The 22,803-nt window shown below is 38.7% G+C and overlaps 1 protein-coding gene across 5 annotated transcripts in view; it reads right to left on the bottom strand.

The window, feature by feature from the left end:
• MRTFA (myocardin related transcription factor A) overlaps positions 1 to 22,803 on the bottom strand; it is a 198,047-nt gene that overhangs the window by 91,639 nt on the left and 83,605 nt on the right. The window contains exon 1 of one of the 5 annotated variants that reach the window (XM_072843825.1): positions 7,357 to 7,623. The exons of the other annotated variants lie outside the window; for them this stretch is intronic. Coding sequence (XP_072699926.1) covers positions 7,357 to 7,402 — 46 coding nt within the window. The 5' untranslated portion in view covers positions 7,403 to 7,623. Of the gene's footprint in view, positions 1 to 7,356; positions 7,624 to 22,803 lie in introns of those variants that run through there. 5 annotated transcript variants of the gene reach the window in all.

The following is a 22,803-nucleotide window of genomic DNA, read 5'->3' as shown; positions in this document are numbered from 1 at the left end:
CCTTAGAACAAATTCTCAGAAGTATTTCAAGGTTAGAGAAGAAACCTATTTTTAAAAAAGTTTAAAAAAGTTTATGGGATGCCTGGGTGGCTCAGTGGTGGCTTAAACACTATATCTACTCTCCTCAACCCCCAATGTCACAATTCCTGTATCTCTTATAGTTACTGAGAACCTCAAATGCTTTTGCTGCTTATGTGTGTTATACCCATCAAGATATTTCAGATAAGAAATTAAAACTGTGAGAATCTTAAATATTTATTATTTCTTCACAATTTTTTAAAAAAGATTTTAATTATTTATTTATTCAAGAGGCACACAGAGATAGGCAGAGACATAGGCAGAGGGAGAAGCAGGCTCCCTGAAGGACTCGATCCCAGGACCCTGGGATCATGACCTCCAGGTGTCCCTCTTCACAAATGTTTTGAAAGAATTTATGTATTTATTTATTTGTTTGTTTATTTATGAGACACACAGTGGGGGAAGAGCAAAGAGAGAAGGACAAGCAGACTCCATGCTGAGAACAGAGCTCAACACAAAGTTTGATCCCAGGATCCTGAGATCATGACCTGAGCCAAAATCAAAAGTTGGATGTTTAATGGACGGAGCTGGCCAGGCACCCCAAAATATCCAGTATTTCTTTAAAAAATAACAATAAACTTACTGCATGCTAATACATTTCTATGAAAAATATGGTTATTTTCCAAAACAAAAAACAAGTAGTAAAAACAGTACTATACTATGGTTTTACCATTTTTACAAATCTCTCTAAGATATAATTCAGGGGATCCCTGGGTGGCGCAGCGGTTTGGCGCCTGCCTTTGGCCCAGGGCGCGATCCTGGAGATCCAGGATCGAATCCCACGTCAGGCTCCCGGTGCATGGAGCCTGCTTCTCCCTCTGCCTGTGTCTCTGCCTCTCTCTCTCTCACTGTGTGCCTATCATGAATAAATTTTAAAAAATTAAAAAAAATAAGATATAATTCACTAAAAGCTGAATTGTCATATATACTGCATTCAATCTGTTGAGATACCATACATCACACAGCTCTGGTAAACGCCAGTGCACACTCATGAAAGGATAACAGTAGAAAAGGTAAGTAGTATTTTAGTATAAATATATAAGAAGTCTTCATCTTGTACTTACTTTTCAGGTCTCCAGGACACCTAGGGGTTTCCCATACCACCCTTTGAAAACCACTGCACTAGTTAGCACAATGCATACCATACAAAATAGCTGAAAGACATGGTCTTAACACATTTGCCAAAAACATCTTCCAATTTTTCTGGTTGATAAACCAGAAACTTTATTTAAGAATTATTAAAAAAAAAAAGAATTATTTTAAGTGCTTATTATGTGTCAGGTGCTCTTATAGGCATTGGAAACACAACAGAACACAAAAGAAATATCCCCCATTTTGAGGTATTTACATTCTAGTTGGGAGAAACAGAGGCAAACAATAAATGAACCTACAAACAAAGCATGTCTTCTGTCAGATGATAAATAGTATGAAGAAAAATAAAAGCAAGATCTTATAGGGCAGTCAGGGAAGAAGGCCCAAATAAGTGACATCCCAACAAAAGACCTGAAGGCAGTGAGGAAGTAAGCCATGACGCTACCCACAAAAAGTGCCCCAAGGAGAAGGGATATCATCAAGTACAAAAGCCCTGAAACAGAAGGTTCCCTAAGGTATGCAAGCACAGCAAAGAGAGTGTTAAGGCGGGGACAGATCAAGCCAGGGAAGAGGAGGACATGCAAGCTGAGAGTTACAGAGCTGGGGCAGATCATGTAGGACTCTGTAGGTAGTACAAGGACTTGGGCTTTTCCCATGAATGATAACTATTAGAAGGTTCTAAGTGAGAAGGGACTTTCATTTGACTTTCAATTTAAATGGAAAATATCATAACTAGTGCTAAGGAAAAAACCTGAATGTGAACATCGGTTCCATCTCTACTGTGTGTCCCAAAGCCTCTCTGACCCTCAGTCTCTTACTTTGTAAAATGTGAAGATACAGATACCTCAAAGAGTTGTAAAGATCAAAGAAGAATATACATAAACCCCTCAAAATTTTAACACACTATAAACATTTCACAGCTAAGTTTTTTTTGCTATGTAACTGCCATGTATTCCTCTTTGCTAGGCCCTCTATACACACTCAAGTGCTATAGCCACCACACCATCATGTGACTGTCAGGAAATTAAGAGTACTGCAGACCCCTGTCACCGGGAGTTCTGATAATGCCCTTTTAGCTTGTTGAGAGAAAGGCAGAGAAAGTTATTTTTGTTGTTGATGGCAAAGCAAGGGTTTTTGGTATTTTTCCTTGTTATTATAAAGAAAACCCTTTCAAAAACAATGAATGTGGTAATCATAAAAATAAAGTTCCAAAAAAAACAAGAATGTATGAAACTCATCTTTATTTCATTTGGCACCATTTTAATAAAGCTAAAACTATGGCTCATGGTCTTGACAGCCTGCCTCATGCAAAAGGAAACAAAAGGGAGAAAAAAAGGATAGAGACAGATAAATTCAAATTCCTTTCATCTGGGTCCTAACTCTAAGGGGATCCCAGATAAATCAATGAGTCAGAGAAAAGGCAGTAAGATGTAATCCAGAATACTGATGACAACAGCCGTCTGTCTGCCTACCTGTCTTCTGAGATCACCATCAAGGTATGAGATCATTAACCAGGCCAGAGAAGGCAAGGCAGATGGAGACAACCATTAGGGCCTGTAGTATCTAACTCCACTCCTCAAGGGCAGGGGCTAGACACTCAGGCACTAGTTCTTATCCTCACCTCTTAAAATGGTGAGTCAACCTGAGTAGTGATAGAAACCCGCAATGGAAAAACCCAAGGAAAACCAAGATCTCCGGGGAAAATTATAAACATATCTCATACATCAGAGGTCTCCGATGGTTTTTTTGTAAGTGTGTTACAGCAGAAAGAGCACTGTCATGGGAGTAAGGAAATGAATTCTCCTTCTATCTCTGCTACTAATAAATTATGTGACTTCAGGAAATAAATTATCCTCAATGAATCAATTTCCTCATCTTAAATAAAGGAGAAGACAAGAAAACACCTAAGGTTTCCTCAAACTCTAAAATTCTTTAAATATAAACAAAAATATGTTTTTTAAAAGCCCACACTAATAGATAATTAGGAGATCCAAAAGGTAGAAATTGCTGAAAGTTCTGAAGTTTTTCACTGTTCTATAGATCCGAATGACATGAACCCAAACAAGAGGCCCTTCCTTGTTAATAGGAGTTAACCTATTACCAAAAAGGGCAAAAGTTATCTGCCCACCATCTTCCTTCAACCTTATTTTTATGAATTCTTAATCCCCTCTCTCTAACCTGCACTATTATAAAATATACAATTCAGAGGCAAATTGTAATGATCAGGGAACTGGAAGTTAAAGAAATATGTAAGAATTAAGTAGGGGTGCCTGGGTGGCTCAGTTAGTTAAGCATCTGACTTCAGATCAGGTCATGTTCTCAGGTTCCTGGGATGGAACCCTACGTAGAGCTCAGAAGTCTGCATGCCCCTCTCCCTTTCCTTCTGCCCTTCCCCCAGCTCGTGCCCCTCTGCATGTGTGCACTCTCTCAAATAAATGAATAAAATCTTTAAAAGAAAAGAATTAAGTATATAAGCATCAAGTGATGAGGGAGTAAATGGACTGAAGAATGCTTTTTCAATTATTAATTAATATTCTTAAATAGAGAGTATGCATGTGGTATGAAAGATTCAAAAGGCAGACACAGTTAAAAACAAAACAGTTTTCTATTTGATTTAAGGGATAAATCAAAAAAGGCCCTAAGCTGACTTCAGTCCATACTGTGCTCCATTTCTTAGGTTGGGTCATATGTCCACAGGTTTATGTACTCTATATACTGTTGTAATACACACTCTATATACCTTTCACACTTGTATGGCATTCCATAATCATAAAAAGACTCTTCCATCCCAATCTTCTAGCTCTCCATCCCCCTGCCTTGAGGTAGTCACTGTTACCAGTTTCTTATGATCCTTCCAGAGATAACCTATCCACAGATAAGCATTGGGATTTATCCAGGTGCAATGTATGGGGGAGGCACAGGAGGTATGCACACATATGTGCACAAAAGAGAGACAGAAAAAACAGACTCCCTCATTGTGCCTCATCAAGATCAGGTGTATGTCAAAGGACCAACAAAAACCTAGGAACTGCTTCAAACCCTTTCTCTACAAGGGAACTCTGTCCCACTGTTGTAGAGCTAAAACTAAGAAGACTGCACTGGCTGGATATAGGCAGAGACAAGGCTCTGATCAAAGTGTTACAAACTAGCTGGCAAGAATTGAGCCCCAGCATTCCTCTGTTCTAAAATACACCAGTCAGTGCCATGCCCCAACACTCTTAACTTCAGAAATCCCAAATATCCATCTCAGATCATTAGTTTTCTAATTACTGTCTAGATAGTTTTCCACAGTGGTGATAGATGTTTTAATCTTCTCATTGTGGCTTGATCGGAACACTTAAATTTAACAATACATAGGGCACACCGCACATCCTGAGATGTGGAATAATTTCAATTTTGAAACCCAGGCTTTCAACAGCACCTGCTTCCGGCATGGATTGGCTACGTTGGAGGATTCTTTTCTTTTCTAAGATTTTATGTTTTTTAAGTAATCTCCACACGCAATGTGGGGCTCGAGCTCCCAACCCGGAGATCAAGAGTTGCCTGCTACATCAACTGAGCCAGCCAGGTACCCTGAAGGATTCACTTCTTAATGCAACACAGATTTCAAAAAATTTTCGATAAAATCATGATTTAAAGCCTTATGTCTATTTATTGGGGGAAGTATTATGCCAAGCCAATTTTTTTCATTTACTGAAAAAAAAAAAAAAGTTACTGAGCTGAGTGTCTACAATGTGCCAATGTCAGGAGCCAATAAACAGATGAATATATTCCCTTTGAGAAGCTAATCATCTAATTAAAGAGATAGGTAAAAATGATAGTCTACATTGTAAAGGTAGTGCTGTAGGAATGAACAGAGAAGGAAGAGCTGACTCTATTCAGAGAAGGTTCACAGAAAGGCAGCATCTGAACTGGATTTCAAAGAGTCAGTAAGTCACCATCAGCAGTGAGGAGGATGAAGCTCTTTATATGCAAGTATGTCTCGAAAAAAATCTCCCCAAGTTTTGAATATTAAATGAAAACTGTTAATAAATATACAATGTACCCTGGAACTTTGCTATAATATTCAGTATCCTGATGTTTAATAGAGGGTAAAGACTTTACATCTTGAATCTTGTCTAAAAAAGTTTATTTTTAAAATCTCATGAAACAGTAGTTTTACCTATAAATATATATTCATGGAAATCCAAATATTGTACTGCTAGAATAATCTATCACTCACATAGTCTAAAATGTCTTGACTTTTTAGAAATAATGATTGGCTTCTAGTTTATCAAGGTTTCTTAATGATACCTTTTCACTTCTTATCATAAATATAGCTGTCATATTACTGTTGCAATCCAGCATAATGGCTACGGCTTCAGAAGAGAACGGTAATAACTTTACAAAAATTTTGAGCATTTAGGAACCATAAGTACTAGAAAAATCAGTTTGCTATACCCGGTTTCTCTTTTATGAGCATAGGCAAAAGAAAGAGGTACACATACATGCTATTTATTCTCTGCAGGCCTTTCATTCTACCTCTACCAACACCTTTGTCAATTTTATCCATACTTGCTTACATACTATTATCCTTTGAAAGTTTTATGAAGTAGTTGGTCCAACAGATGGGGTGGCTAGCCCTGCCCAACATATGTCATAGGAAAAACAGCTCTTAGGCAAGACAAGTAAGTCTCTTTCCCTTATCCAGCTGGGAACCAGTGAGACCCCCCCCTTAGGGGAAAGCAAATAATCTTTTAACCTTTATTAAGAGAAGTTACAAAAAAAAAAAAAAAGAGAGAGAGAGAGAGAGAGAGAAGTTACTGGACTGAGATAATCTGTATGTAATAAAACAACCAAAGAAGGGAGAGAGAGTTCAAATGCTAACTTACACTCCCTAAGATAAAATATGCACTTGCCACACACAACAGACAACTAGAGCACAGAGAAGGGAAAGGAAATAAAACAAAACAAACTCCCGAGTCAGTTTAACTGGGAGCTATTTCATCAAAGACAGGTAGGAAACTGTCAGATAAGCATACTATCTTGTTTGAACACAGAGTTCAACAGACCTGGGGGAAGGAAAAGGAAAGGCAGCAACCTAAAAAGTATAGCATATATGAACAGAAGAACTCAACTAATAAATGACTCATCATGGTCTTATTTGTAAAACCAGAAAGAACAAAATGGTAGCAGTATCTTTCCTCTTTGCCCTTCCCTGTCCATAAAGCTTAAGCTGATAGCATCTGATTCTGTCTTCAGATGGATATCTGTGTCTTTCAACATACTATCTAAGTGTTCCCCAAGGAGACAGTAAAACCAATTCTGCCAGACACAGTATCTGCCAAAACCAAGGAGCCTATGTCATTCTAATGAGTAAAAGCCAGTGGATGGGAAGAGGTCTGCAAATGCCACTTGTATGAATCTCTCAAGATATGCTCTGAAACAGGAAAATACAGACTACATTTTAGCAGAAGTCTAAAAATAACAAAAGAACATTCCCTATTTTTAGATATCTAACTTACAAGTTTCAAAACACTAAAAGTAAAGGAAACCATTAAAAACCAACTGGAACTTTAAACTTTTAAAAGACACTTTTGGGTTGAAAAAAACTGTTTTTAGAGACAGAATTTTTAAAATCCTACATTCTTTCTGTTGACTACTTTCTTGCTCAAATGTCCCCATCTTCAAAACTCAGAGTCTCAATCTTCCGTGTTATCATGACCATTTCCAAGAACCAAAAGATGATTCAGAAAGGTTATACCACAAACGAGAAAGATGTAAGGAAAATTTTAAAACATGCTTTCATAGACAGAATAATAGAGTGCGGATTAGTGATTAAAGACAGTAATATATAAAACAGTAAACTGAATTATCCTACATTAAAAGCACTGCTACAGAAAAGAATAAAATTCTTAACTAAAGGGAAATGTTTTGTCCCCTCACTCAACAGTCTTAAGTCAGTAAACATCTAAAGCAAAGCTCTATGTCTGAATAACTAGATAGAGTTTGCAACTACAAAAAAAAAAAAAAAACCCTACTAATTTTTTTTTACAATAAAGACGTGAACATGCAGTACATTCACTGGACAATTTATGTTTACCCCCATCTACCTTCATCCCATCTCTATCCAATCCTAGGACAGATATACCCAACCTTATTAAAGAAACCTGTAGCAAATAGGATCTGTAGGAAATACAGAATTACCAGACTGCACAGCCATCATTAACATCTCAGGTTCCAGTAGAGTCATGATGGATTCTTCTCAGAAACAGCAGCCCACAAATACAATGAAAAAATTCAAAGTCACAGAAGATGTTGTCTTCAGAGGCTACCGAAGCTTTCATAAATTCAATCTGATGCCTATGCTCAAATCAGACTGTGAGAACTCACTCCCCTTCTCAGCGCAGTTACCAATTTATCCACCCTTCAGGCAAGTCAAGATGGCACAGAGTTGAGTTACTGCCGACAGGAAACCAAAAGGCTCTCAAGTTAAGACCTATGAAGTGTGGTTAGAACAGTGAGTGAGCTCCTCCTCCTTGCTGGGGCGGGGGGGGGGGGGGGGGGGGGGGGACACACAGTAAGAGACCTTCAGAACACAGATCAACTGCTTTTTTTCCCCCTCTTTTCAGGAAGAGAAGATGAGGTTTTGTTCCAAACCTGTAGTATAAAGGGACTTTGCTGCTAATGCAGCTTAGAGCAACAGATTAAATACAATTCAAACAACTCAATCTTTTGAAACAAACAGCCCTATTACTGGGAGGTGGGGTTGGGAATTAGGCACATATACAAACAGACATGAATACAGATGAACATGTATGTTGAGTTAGTTTTCTGACGAAGAGTTCTAAGAGCTTTTTCATCTGTGATATTTATAGAGAACAGGCTAAGGAAGTTGAATATTTAACTACAGAAGCACAACTATTTCTGCACCCTGACTCCAATTAAAATATGTTTCAAAAAGTCATCTGAATATATTTCAAAGCTGTAATCTGTCTTTCAGATCTGCCAATCCCCTACAAGAACGCCGTAACTTGTTCCTATGTGAGACATGTGGGCTGTCAACCGGCAGTTTACTGATGCTATTCGACTTTTCTAAAATGCGCTATGATCTTGCTAGATGTACGGAACAACATGAGACAACAGTTCAAATATATAAGAATTTCCCTTTCCTGATAAAGAAACTTCAATTCTTTTTCCACTAGCACAGAGCAGGCTCTTTTGAATACGAACAAACACAGGCATTTTTTACCTTCCACTGCAAAAACAAAAACTAAAATCCTTTCAAATCACAGCAATTTCATTTAAAGTGAAAAACTCATTCACTCCCTTTATCGTCCCTTTTACTAACTGATCATCATAAGATATTAAAATGCCTTTTAGCATACCTGATTGACTTTTAAACAGCCGAAAACTAGAAATCCATGTTTGGTATCATTAGCTAGAATTCCTCAATCTTTCTGGTTAAGTAGCAGCCTCTATCTTGAAAGCCTACTGCTACAAAGGCAGCCCAGCGAATGCCAAAATGCTTACAGAGTCAACCCAATGATAAATGAAAGCACTAAGAGACCTTACAAGAGAAAACAATCTCAAAATGATTGAGGGCAATATTCTGCTATTAGAAAAAAGAAAGCAATGCAGATTTGGGATGGGGGAGATTTTGTGGAGGAGAGAAAAACTTCCTTTCTTTCTCACTCCAAGAACATCATGTTTAAAAGAAAAGCCAGAAAAGCTCTATATAGAACTGTGGGAATGACTCAACAGGCAACTGAGTGGCAGCCAGTGTGGGCTAAATGCTGCTCTGGGAAGACAGAAGCATTCTCACTGGCCCCTTCTGGCAACCAAAGTCTCAACTGTCTTATGGAAAAATGGGTAAATTTCAATTCTCAGACTACAGAGTACTCTGGTCAGAGGTTAGCAACTAAAGAAAAGCATCCTGAGAAGGGTGAATCATTCCTTTGTCCCCATGTGGGCTGTACAGTTTTGCTGTGTGAGGGTTTTTTTAATGAAACAAGTTCTCACAGTCCTGTACTAACAGGAAAATAAATACAAATTATATGATCCCTGCACAGAGGATGGCAGGAAGGGCAGAGGGCTGTGTCCCTCCTGCCAAAATGTCTCTCTTTGCTGAAATAGAGTGCCAGAGGCTACCACTCTCAATACTGCAGCCCTACAGAGATATGACCATCATGTGGTGGTGGCAAGGACATCACAGTGCATCTGACGGCTTTTTCATGGCAATTCTACTCCTATGATCTCCTCTGCAATTTGGGATAAAAAGAGCTAAAGAAAGGGAAAACAAATTTTAAGATAGTAATCTTAAAAATTAATTTTTAAAAAAAGTAAACAAGCAACATAATCTTTGTCTACTGCTAAGATTTTGCATTTACCCAGAAGAGTATCAGCACAGCAACAGGTTCACTGTGAAACTGTATTTAAGACAGGTTCTACAACTCAAAAGTCTGAGCTCCTACGACAGTCTCAGTACCACTATTTTTTGTGCCACTTAGCAAAAGTTCATAGAGACCTAAGTAAACTCTGATAAGCTCTTTGTACAAGTGAACATGATTTTCAAGTTAATGGCACCAAGGGAATGAAAGGTAATGAATGATCTTAACTTCCAATTAAATAAAAGCTCTTTGGTTTTTAATCATAACTCTCTAATCAATACAAATATGCTATAGGCTTTACTAATCCACACTAAAGGGACTTGATAACTGCAGAATATCAATATAGTACATTCACAAAGCTTCCCCCCACCCCCAGGTTCCCCAAAGGCCTTTAATGTTCTTAATCAAGAGGAACTAGACAAGTTCTTATCCTACTTGACCTTCCTACTAGATTTGTCATAGTTTGTATACTCTTCTCAAAACTTCCTATTTCCTTGATTTTCTTAAAAACCGTACTTTCCCCCACTGACCTCTCCTCTCAGAATCCTAATTAGCTCTTTCTCTTTTTCTGCTCTTATCAGGGGCACCCCTTCTATTTTTTTACATATTCTCCCCTGGGCAATCTCATCCTTTCTTAGGGTTAACTACTACCCACATTCTGACCCACATCTAGCTCTGACTTTACCTATAAGCTACCTACTGTGCATCTCTACTTGGCCATCTGAAACTCAGTATGTCCCCAAAACAAACACCCAATACCAGCCTGCACCAACCCCTCAAGATACATTGCTTCCATTTTCCCTATCTTAGGTAACAGTACTCAGGTCCCAAACCACAAACTTACATACTCCTCCCTCCCGCCCCAGACATCTTATAATTTATTACTCAAATCCATCCTTTTTTCATCCCTATAGCCAGTCCTTCAAATTCCTTGCGCAGTGTATAGCAACATCTTTTTTTTAAAAAAAATTATAGAAACATTCAAACACAGGAGTAGAAAGTATGGAATAAGCTGCTTATGTATGCTCATCCCTTAGCTTCAAAATTGTCAATACATGGCCCTTCACCCTTCCCACCCAACTCCCACCACACATAGCACCCGGCTCACACTGGATCACTCCAGAGCAAATTCTAGTCATCATTTTATTTCATCTTTATTCTGTACATCTAAAAGAACTATTTTTCGGGGGTGCCTGGTTGGCTCAGTTGGTTAAGTGTCTTCCTTCGGCTCAGGTCATGATCCCAGTGTACTGGGATCAAGGACCGAGTCATCAAGCTTCCTGATCAACAGGGAGTCTGCTTCTCCCTCTCCCTCTGTTGCTCCCCCACCTTGTGCTCTCTCTCAGTCTCTCTCAAATAGTATCTTAAAAAAAAATAATTTTTTTAACATATCCCAACATATTACCACCCCAAATTTTAAAAATCTCTTAGTATCATCAACTATCCAATCAATGGTCAAATTTTTCCAACTGTATCATAAATTTTTTAGTGTTGATTTATTCAAATTAGAGCCCAACAGGAATAATACATAGCATTTCACTGATGTCCCTTTAGGTCTCTTTTATTTATTTTTTAAAATATTTTATTTATTTATTTGAGAGACAGAATGCAAAAGAGAGCAGGGCGGGGGTGGAGGGTTGGGGGTGGGGCGGGGAGAAGGGACACAGAGAAGCAGACTCCCCACTGAGCAGGGATCCCTACTAAGGGCTCTATCCCACTGGGATCATAACCTGAGCCAGGAGAAGATATTTAAAGACTGAGCCCCACAGGCACTTGTTATGCTTCTTTTAATCCAGAATCCCTCCCTTCTTTTTTTTTTTTTTTGTAGTTTATATGTTAAAAACCCAGGCTGTTTTCCCACATTTTGGACTTTGCTAACTCTACCCCCATGGTGTCACTTAACATGCTGCTATATTCTATCTCCTGTATTTCCAGTAAACTAGTACAAGTTAGATACAGAGGCTTGATCTAATTCAGGTCAAAGTTTTTCACAAGAATATTGCAAAGGTGGTAGTGTGGACTTGAGCAACTTCTAACCTGTGCTCCTTTCTTTCCACCCTTGCCTTTATTAAAAACCATCCCTGTTACCCAGTAATTCTTACTCATCCTTCAAAACTTAGTTTAACTGCTGCCTGGCAATGATCCTGGCACTCTCCCACCCTCCTCACACTCTCCATGGATATGCTAAATACCTCTCATTTATGTTCCCCCAGAACCTGTGCCCACCTCTATTATTACTCTTTACCACATGGCCTAATGCCTCTGCATCAACAGATGGAGCAGTGTCTGACATGTGACAGCATTTGTAAATGTATGCCAAATGGAATGAAAAGTCCTGCTTAGGGCACAAAATCCTAACAGTATGGGAAAAGTTCATAACAACAAAAGAATCCCCACCTACCCAGAAAAGGCAGGTAGCCTGTTACCAATTTCATTAAAGCAACGCTAAAGGTGCTATTATTTGGAAAACTATGCGAGGAAAACTAAAATTATCCACAGCATTGAATTATAGAGTTAACATAAATAAGGCCAACCAAAATAATGCCTTTAGGGATATTAAGTGCTAATGACAATGAAAATGCCTAAAGTGTAGGGAATGAGTGGGAGAAACCAGAAAAAGAGAGAGCCTAGCTCACTACAAAATAAGCAATTCTTCAGCCATCAAAAGCTGTCAACTTCACCAACAACTGACATCAATTTCTATAATGTAGTATAGAAGGGCACTACACACAAAGTAACAAATGCTTTTTTAAAATCTGTGGGATTTCAGAATACTAAAATGTAATCTTATTCCAATCTCCATATCTGATTTAGGTTCTCACCCAGTGTATGGTGTTCACTGAGGTTCAGGCTCTACAAAAATCTAATCATCATAATGAAATTTTACAAGTCCCAACCAGCTAAATCTCTCCCCCAGATACCTGGTTTGGGGCAAAGGGAAAACACTCAAAGATAACATAACCCAACACCCAAGCAAGTCACTGCAGGTCCTGGGCAGCTTCCATTTCCTGTGACCAAAACCTACTACTGATGAAAAACTCAGTCAAGACCTGCAAACCTAGGAGGATCACATATCACCATAGGTATGCTATTCTTTGGCCTTAGGATACATGAAGGTAGTATTCTCAGGTAACTTTTCAAAGTATAGTAAATATTAAGGGCTATGATAGCTATAAACAGCCAGCTCATTCATACTGTATGTCTGACATATTGTCATCAGGCACAGTGTCAATGCCAGTGGGGGCACAAAGATAAGGGTAAACCAGACTGACACTGCCTCTGCCCTCAAGGGCCTTTCTTATAAAGAATTAAGATAGAAAATCTCTAACCAACAATTTAAAAAAGAAAAATGAAAAAATGAAGTACCAAATAAGAGAACAAACAAGGGGCTAACCAAACATAAATGAGGCATCAATTTGTTCTGGTTACAAGAGACTTGGATTGCTTCTTAGGGGAAAAATGATGTGAGCTGGGTCTTAAAAAAAAAAAAAAAAAAAAAAAAAAAGGACCAGAGTTTTTCAGTTTCTTTTTGAATTCCCAACTCACAGACTTATATACCCTCGAATCACAAAATTACGAAACCAAAAGAAACCCTGTCTTGACCTGACCCAGCCCCATATCCTGAGTATATACTACGTGAGACACATGTAAGAAACTCTTCTACAAGTTCCCAACAAGTTGTTCCCAGTCTGTTACAATAGTACTTTTTTAAAAAATATTTTATTTATTTATTCCTGACAGACACAGAGAGAGAGGCAGAGACACAGGCAGAGGGAGAAGCAGGCTCCATGCAGGGAGCCAGATGTGGGACTCGATCCCGGGACTGTGGGATCATGCCCTGAGCCAAAGGCAGACGCTCAATTGCTGAGCCCCCCAGGTGTCCGTACAACAGTACTTTTGGAAAATATTTAAAAATTATGTTTTAATGGACAAGGAAATAAACTGAATGGTCAAAAACTAAACAGTCACTGGCTACAAACATTTGGGGAAAGGTTCTTCCTCACTAATAATCAAAGAAATACCAAAATGAAATGAAAATATTTCATTTATCACATTAGCAAAGTCTTTTACAAATGAGATAATCAATATTAAGAAATGAGCCAGGTACTCATGCAGGGCTGACAGAAGGATAAATTGAGAGGCCACTTGGAATGGAATGGGACAAGGTATTTCTCGAGAATCTGAATTCTTCACAAGGCCTACAAAGGCCTGTGTAATCTGACTCCTATCTATCTTATTTCACATCACTATCTCCTTTCTGCAGTGACATACTGGTATTCTTTTAGTTGCTTTGTGCCAAGTATTCCCCAACAATCCTTGCCTATGCCCAGTCCCCTTTACCTACTCCCCTTTACCCACTCCCCCATTTTCCCCTGCCTTAATATACATGCTTTTCCTTCTTTCCTTTGTTTGGCCAACCACTACTTACTTGTGCTCTGGCTGTTAGCTTCAGTATCTTTTCCTCAAAGAGCCCTTTCCCGACCAACACTCCTCTCTTCCCCCACCTAAATTAGAACCATCTCTGTGACATTTGCTATTGTTATATCTTGTGCTCCCCCCACCAAAGCACTTACCAAAGTCTAACTATAAATCGGTTTGTATAACTAACCTTTCTTTCGTTAAATATAAATTACAGGACAATGTGAACTTTATCTGTCTTACCAATACTTAACATACAGATGGTGCACAATAGACACTGAATACATTTTTCAACATTGAAATGGTGAAATTATTTAAGACAGTATTTCCACTTCTAAGGAAGTAGTCCAAAATGCAGAAAAAGCTCTTAGAAGATTTTCATCTGAATACTAGTATATGTATGAAAAATAAAAAAGGATTCAAATGTCCAATGAGAGGAAAAATTAAATAACTGATGGCACAGAATGGAATGTTATACACCCATTATAAAGGCTAACTATAAAAACATTTCTTTAAAAAAAAAAGATTTTATTAATTTATTCATGACAGACACAGAGAGAAGAGACACAAGCAGAGGGAGAAGCAGGCTCCCTCCGGGGAGCCCAATGCAGGACTCTATCCCAGGACCCTAGGATCCCATCCCGAGCCAAAGGCAGACACTCAATCGCTGAGTCACCCAGGCATCCTCTGAGCCACCCAGGCGTCCCTGTACAAACATTTCAATGACATCTGAAAAATCTTAAGCTGTAATGCTAAATGAAAAAAGTATAGTATTAGTTATTTTTAAAATGTACGTTTAGAAGAAGATGAGGTAAATAAGCCATACACTAACAGCCATTTGCTCTGGGAGAAGAGAGCCATTCATTTTTGTTTCTGTTTCAGGGGCAGGGGGGTGGGTGGGGTATTTTGTTGTTATTTTTTAAAGATTTATTTGAGAGAGACAGTGTATATGTGCAAGCAGGAAGAGGGTAAGAGAGGGCAAATCTCAAGCAGATTCCACCCTGAGCAGGGAGCCTGACTTGGGCTCCATCTCAGGACCCTGAGGTCATGGCCTGAGCTGAAACCAAGATTGGGACACTTAACTGAGCCAACCCAGGTGCCCTGTGTTTCACTGTTTTAAGAGGGGATTTCTATCTGGTATCTGTTTTTCTCCAGGAACCGAGAAAAACATTTGATGAATACCTGAGAATGAGAAATTGATTATTTCTAAGTGCTGAGATAAAGTGGGCTAAGAAATTCTCTAAATCACATTGTAAACAGAATCACTTAATGAATTGACATACTTAAGATTTGGGCATTTTCTCACTAGCTGGGAAAGACCTAATCTAGAAAATCCTTGACAACTAGGCTTCCTGAGGAACATAAGTAACAAGTATCTCCTTTCCTCAAGAAAATATTGTAATTTAGATCAGAAACAGCCCACTCAAAATTTTTACTTGGCTCAGCAGTTATTTTGATACTTCCTGTTCAACACTAAACACTGAAAGGATACAATGTGTATCCTTACAGAGAAAGTATACATGACCTGCCTTTCTTCCAAAGGCTACCCACTTGTGGAAAACAAAAGAGTACTTCCTAAGCTTTACACAAAGGAGGAGAAAAGCCTATGAAAGAGGACCTACTATGTCCTTTTCACTGCCATTCTCTCCTGCTTCCTGTTCCACCCAGCATGGCAGGTAGCAAATACAAACTCTTGTTATTCCTTTAAAACAAATTGGAGATTAGCAACAGTGAGAAAATAAAAATGTTTTCAAGGATAACACAATAGCGTTAAAATATATGAAACCTCTAAAAATATATCTAACAAAAAATGTGTAAGACCAACACAAAGAAAATTATAAAACCTCATCAGGAGACCTCATAGAAAATCTAAATAAATGGAAAAAATATATCATGTTCACAGTACAATGCTCTGAAGATACTAATTCTTTTCAAATTGGTTTATAGAGTTAATGTAATAAATCCTAATCAAAATTCCACAGTGATTTTATAATTCATATGGAAATGCAGAGGAAAAAGAAAAAACCCAGAAAGACACTGTTGGAAAAAGAGTAAGGTGTCAGGACTTACTTTTCCTACATAACAGGGCTTATTACATAGTTATGATAGTAAAGACAGTGAGGTCCTGGTGCAGGCATCAACAAACAAACCAATGGAAACAGTGAGCTCAGAAACACATCAACACATGAGGTAGGTCTTGATATATTCAAGGGTAGCTTTGCTGATCAGTGGGAGAGGGAATATTTTCAATTAATAAGAGTCCATTTAGAAAAAAATTTAAGGGGCACCTGGGTGGCTTAGTCAGTTAAACGCATGACTCTTGGTTTTGGCCCAGGTCATGATCTCAGGGCCCTGGGATGAGCCCCACATCAGCTCCACACTCAGGGTGGAGTTGGGTTGAGATTCTTTCTCCTTCCCTCTCTGCTCCACCCCTCACTTGCACTCTCTCTTAATAAATAACATCTTCAAAAAAAATTTAAATTGGGCTTTACCTTAAACCCATCAAAAAAAAATTTTTTTACAGATGTTATTTATTCATGAGAAACACAGAGAGAGAGGGAGAGACATAGGCAGAGGGAGAAATAGGCTCTCTGCAGGGAGCCTACTTGATGTGGGACTCAATCCCTAGACCCGGGGATCATGACCTGAGCCCAGGGCAGGCACCCAACCACTGAGCCACCCAGGCGTCCCACCCCCATCAAAAAATTAAAACACAAAACTCACTATAAGAAACTCAAAAATCAATTACATTAAATTTAGAAATTCTTCATACCATAAAGAGAATGATAAAGACAAATCACAGAGTGGGAGAAGATATCCATAACACATTTAAGCAGCAATAAACTAGTATTCATAGTATTTAGAATATATAAAGAACATCTATTAGTCAACAAGAAAACACTGATGAAAAGATTTCACCAGACACTTCACAAAAGAAGAAATCCAAATGGCTAAAAAATACCAGAAGAGATATTTAACCTTATTAGAAAACAATAAAATGAAAATTAAGAACATTTTGATATATTTACATAAACAGCAGAGCAGTGAACATTAAAAATCTAATAAATTAAGTGTTTGAAGGATATGAAGCATAACAACTTTCACGTACTGCTGGAGGATATATAAACTGGGTACAATCACTTTGGAAAACAGTTTAGCATTACCTAATAATTTTATAATACTACACATATTATAGGAAATTCCATTCCTGTGTATGTATGCACATATTCATGTACCAGGATACATGAAAAACATTCAGGGCAACATTGTAATAGCCTGCACCTGGAAACAACCCAAATGTTTATCAGTAGAATACATTTCTTAAAAATTATGGCATACTGGGGCATCTGGGTGGCTCAGAGGTTGAGCATCTGCCTTTCGCCTCAGGGCGTCATCCCAGGGTCCTGGGATGGAGTCCCACATCGGGCTCCCCAAAGGGAGCCTGCTTCTTCCTCTACCTATGTCTCTGCCTCTCTCTGTCTCTCATGAATAAATAAATAAAATCTTTTAAAAAATTATGGAGTACTTTTGGTGTTATCTACTATATAGTAATGAAAATGGATGCAGTAAGGCAGCCCAGGTGGCTCAGCAGTTTAGCACCGCCTTCAGCCCAGGGTGTGATCCTGGAGACCCGGGATCAGTCACACTCCCTGCAGGGAGCCTGCTTCTCCCTCTGCCTGTGCCTGTTCCTCCCTCCCTCCTTCCCACCTCCCTCTCCCTCCCTCTCTCTCTCTCTGTCTCTCATGAATAAATAAAATCTTAAAAAAAAATGGACGAACTAAAGCTATATACGCAAATGAATACCACATATCTTAAGCAAAAGGAAAATACAGAATTTCATTCATATAAGCTTCAACTAAACTATATTGTTTAGAACTATATAGTTGGTAAAACAAATGATTTTCAAGAAGTCAAAACAGTACTTACTCCTCAAAAGAAAAGATGGGGTTGTGTTCAGAGAACATATACAGGAGGCTTCCCTGGGGCTCACAATGAGCTGTTGCTGAGTAGTGGTTACACAACTCTTTGCTTTATGGTTATTCTATAAACTGTCCTATGATTTCTTTTTAAGATTTTATTTATTTATTCATGAGAGACACAGAGAAAGAGGCAGAGACATAGGCAGAGGGAGAAGCAGGCTCCATGCAGGAAGCCTGATGTGGGACTTGATCCCAGGACTCCAGGATCATGCCCTAAGCCGAAGGCAGGCGCTCAACCACTGAGCAACCCAGGGATCTTCCCCATCCTATGATTTATGCACTTTTCTCTATATATGTTATCTTTCCCCCCATAAAAGAAAATATATATTGCCTGGTATTCAACTTCTGTCCATGTCTCAAAGAAATTATCGCCCATAAACAGATCATTAACCCCAAACTTAGTCTGTAGCACCTAAAATGGGGAGGGGGAAAAAGAAATTTCACGTTGATTAGTTCCAATAAAAGGGTAACTAGTGTATTCATGAAAGGAACAGGGTGGCTCAGTTGGTTAAGCATCAAGCCCTTGATTTCAGCTCAGGTCATGACCTTAGTGTCATGAGATCAAGCCCCATGTCAGGCTCCTTACTCAGCTCAGAGTCTGCTAGAGATACTTTCTCTGCCTCTGCCCCTCCCTCTGTTTGCACGTACTCTCACTCTCAAATAAATAAATCTTTAGAAAAAGAAAATTTCAAATTTATAGAGATCAACTTTTTTTTAAAGATTATTTATTTATTTATTCATAGAGACACAGAGAGAGAGAGAGAGAGAGAGAGAGGCAGAGACACAAGCAGAGGGAGAAGCAGGCACCATGCAGAGAGCCTGACATGGGACTCTATCCAGGGTCTCCAGGATCACGCCCTAGGCTGCAGGCAGCACTAAACCGCTGCGCCACCAGGGCTGCCCCCTAGAGAGATCAACTTTAAAAAAGTTAAAACCTGTAATCTAAGTGTTCTATTACTAAGTAGGAGAATAAAATAATTAATTCCACACAAAAATAAAATTATGCCACAACATATTTCACCTATACAGGAATGGACTCAGAAAGTCTTTTTTCCAAATAATCTAAACCCTTAATTAAACTGGGTTTCTTCCCCTCTGTCCAGCAACAGAATCAACAATCACCTTCTTAATTGCTTAAATCTAGAAGTCAAAGTTTCAGGGAGTTAAGAGTTCCAGTTTCACCATTTATTTATTCATTTGCTCATACATTCAATAAACATTCATCAAACACCAAATTCTAAGACTTTGCTACTCAGAGCGTGGTCCTCCAGATCAACAGTACTGGCATCATCTGCACACTGGTTAGAGATGTGGAACATCAGGCCTCTCTCTGATCTACATCGGAGTCTGTATTTAACAAGCACTCTAGTTGATTCATCAGCACACTAAAATTTTGGCTAGGCACTAACGATACCACAATAAGTAAAAGAGACATAATTCATGCATCCACAAAGTTTCTCTTCTAGCTAAATATAATAACAAATAAAAAGATATTACACACTGGGTACTCTGGAAGAACACTGAAAGAACAAACCCCCAGCCCAAGCTGGCAGGCAGGTAGAAGTACTGAAGGAAGCAGCATCTTCATCTGATTCTTCACTAGATGGAAAACAAAAACAAAACAAAACAAAATAACAGGATATGAAGTGAAACTGAGATGCAAAACTGTATCTCTTTGGGAAATCCCAAATCTTTTAGTGTGAGTGGGAAGAGATGAGGGGTAGGGAGGAATCTGGCTCTGAAGGACCTGGTTTACCATCCTGAGGAACATAATAAGCTTTATCCTGGAGGAAAGTAACTTCAACCAGAAGAACAGGACATTTACATTTACATTACAACAGAAGAACATTTACAGTTAGAAAAATCATCTAGTGGCAACAAGGACAAGATTATAAACAAGGCAAGACCAGTTAAAAGGCCATCATTGCAGTCATCTGAGAAGATATTATTGAGAGTCTCCACTAAGTGGTAGTTGTAAAGATGGCAAGAAAAGAATGAATTCACTGGATATGAACACTGTGGAATCTGTAAAAGGTGGGGACTGGTAACTGGAAAGGAAGACAGAGGAAGCAGGTAGAAGGGAGATGCAATAAAAAAATTACTTCCCAAATAAGCACACTATCATCTTTCTGGAGAACAATTTGGAAACAGTGACTTAAAAAGGTAAAAATTTCACACTCAAACACGTTACTTTTGCAACAGGAAAGGAAAAATGTTCTTTTTTTAATTATTATTATTTTGGGGGGGAATGTTCTTTATGTACTTATCTTGTCATCTACTTTTGAGAGTTTGTCCTACAGTTACTTACACCAAGATTTATATGCCAAGATGTTTACTGCAGTATTATTTAAAACAGAAAAAAATAAAAACAATTAAGGGTCTCGTAATAGGAGACTGGCTAACTATTGTATACACACAATTCAATACACGATTCAAATATGAAGCAAAGGAAAAACTGTTTCCTACGATCACTGAGTGATAAAGGAAAATTTCATGAAATAAAATTACATGAAAATAAGTACACAGAGTATATGTGTTTAAAAATAAATAAATAAACACACAAAAACTGACAAAGATATATTAACTGATGCCACTGGCTATCACTGAACTATGTAACTATGAAGGAATTTTTTACTTTCTTTTTCCTACACTTTATCTGATTAGAAAACTCTTAAAGTCTCCATTTAGGAGGAAAACAAAATAAAACAATCCTTTATTTGAACGTCTAAGTGGAAGGAGGTGCCAATTCCTATAACAGAGAATTCAGCAGGAACTGAAGGTGGATGAGGAGTTGGACTCCAAGCATATGGTGACTGCAGCACTTCCTACGGAGGTGCTGGACAGCTGAGCATGGGAGTCTGGAGTGAGGGAGAGACTCAACCTAGAGATAGAACACAGGAATCAATCAACAGCATATGATGGTGGTTAGAGCCAAAGTTCTGAGAGATATCATTCAAGATAAAAAATACAGAGTAAGAAGTAAATTGGGCAGAGCTCAACTGGGCAGTAACAAAATTTAAGAGGTGGGCAGAGAAAGTTGACAAAAGGTCTGAGCAAAAAAGAGAGTGGGTATAAAAGCAGGCTAAAAAGCCAAAAGGGAAAAAGTTGCAGGTTGGAGGGAGTGGCCAATCACATCAAATGCCACAAAGAAGTCAAGTAGGATGAAGAGTGCCTATTTGATCTACAAGAACACTAATGACTTTAGTGATGGCAGTTTCTGAAGAGAGATAGGGACAGAAGCCAGAACACAGTAAAGTCCCTAGAATAGGGGAAGGTAGAGAGAGATCTAAACTGCTCTTTCAGGATCTTGGGAAGGTTAGAAAGTTGTTATTGTTCAAAATGGGGGGGGAAACCCGATTTATATGCCAAAAAGTTGAGAGAGAAAAGCTGAGGATGCACCAACACCTCTGCCCCAACAGCAACAGCTGCTCTGGACTCCCGGGAGACCATCACAGCTGTCAGCATCAATTTCCTCCACTTCCTGCCCAAGATATTAGCAGTTTGCTGTTTGCTGTCTGTCATCACCTTCACTGCCACTCCTCCTACCCCAGAGGAATCATGGCCCTTACCCCTGCTCAAAGCAGAGCCAATACCTTTAAATCCCATCCTCTCACATCTCCTCGGTTACCCTTTCCCCTTTCTGTCTTCAGCTTTTCCCTCTGGACTAACTCTTTCCCCTTAGCATATAAATAAGCTGAAGTCTCTGCCATCTTGGGGAAGAAAAATAGAAAACAGAAATGGGAAAAGAACGAACACACATGCACATACACACACAAAGCCAGACTGTCTATTATCTCCCAAAATAAAAACTGCTTGAGTTTCCATTACATTTCCCACTATGGATATAAAAAGAGTTCCTGCCTCTAGTGAAACAAATAAGTACACCATTCATCTATTTATTCGACTAATATTTATTGGCTGCCCACTGGCCACATGAAACATACTATCAAAGGTGGGGGGAGAAATATAGACAATAAACATATACACACATATTCAAACACACACATCATAATAATAAGTGCCTAGAAAAAAAACAAAGGAGGATGGAGAGTAATGGGAAGTGCTATTTTCAATAAGACAGGGAAGGCTTCCCTGAGGAAATGACATTGTACAGGAACTTCAGTAAAGGCACAGCAAGTACAAAGGTTCTGGGACAGGAGCACACTTGATGTGTCCGAAAAACAGTAAGAAAGTCGGTGTGGCTAACGCAGAGTAGAGTGAGCAAGGGAACAAAGCTAAGAAAAAATCAGGCCAGAGAGAATACCAGACCCACATCATTAAAACGATGATACTGGAGGGCCTGGGGGACTCAGCTGGTTAAGCAGCCAGCTCTTGATTTCAGCTCCAATCACAATGTCAAGGTTGTGAGATCAAGCCCTGTGCCAGGCTTCACACTCAGCTGGGAAGTCTGCTCAAGGATTCTCTCTCTCTGCCTCTTTCTCTACTCATTTTCTCACTCTCTTAAATCAATCAATCAATCAATCTTAAAAAAAAAAACAACTATGATTTCATTATAACCCTCACAAGAAGATATTGAAGGGTTCTGAGAGAAGTGTAACAGGTCTGATTTCAGTTTCCAAAGGCTCACTCGTGTTGCTGACAGGAAAATTCCAATCACAGTATAGTGATGAAGTATCCCAATAAAGGGTAATTGGTCAAATAGAAAGAAGGACACCTAATACTGAGTCAAAACAGGCTTCTTCTCAGAGAGTGATGCCTGAATAGAATACTGAAGGACAAGTAAGAGTTGGCAAGAAGACTGGGGGTAGAGTGGTATCTCAAGTAGAGATGCAAAAAAGCCACAGGAGTTTTTTTTAAGTTTGGATTAAAAAAAAAAAAAAAAAAGTTTGGTATTTCTTTTCCCT

This window comes from Canis lupus, chromosome 11, assembly GCF_048164855.1.
Source record: "Canis lupus baileyi chromosome 11, mCanLup2.hap1, whole genome shotgun sequence".
Taxonomy (NCBI): Eukaryota; Metazoa; Chordata; class Mammalia; order Carnivora; family Canidae; genus Canis; species Canis lupus.
Note: the sequence above shows the minus strand (reverse complement) of the source record. Positions and strands in the feature narration are given on the sequence as shown.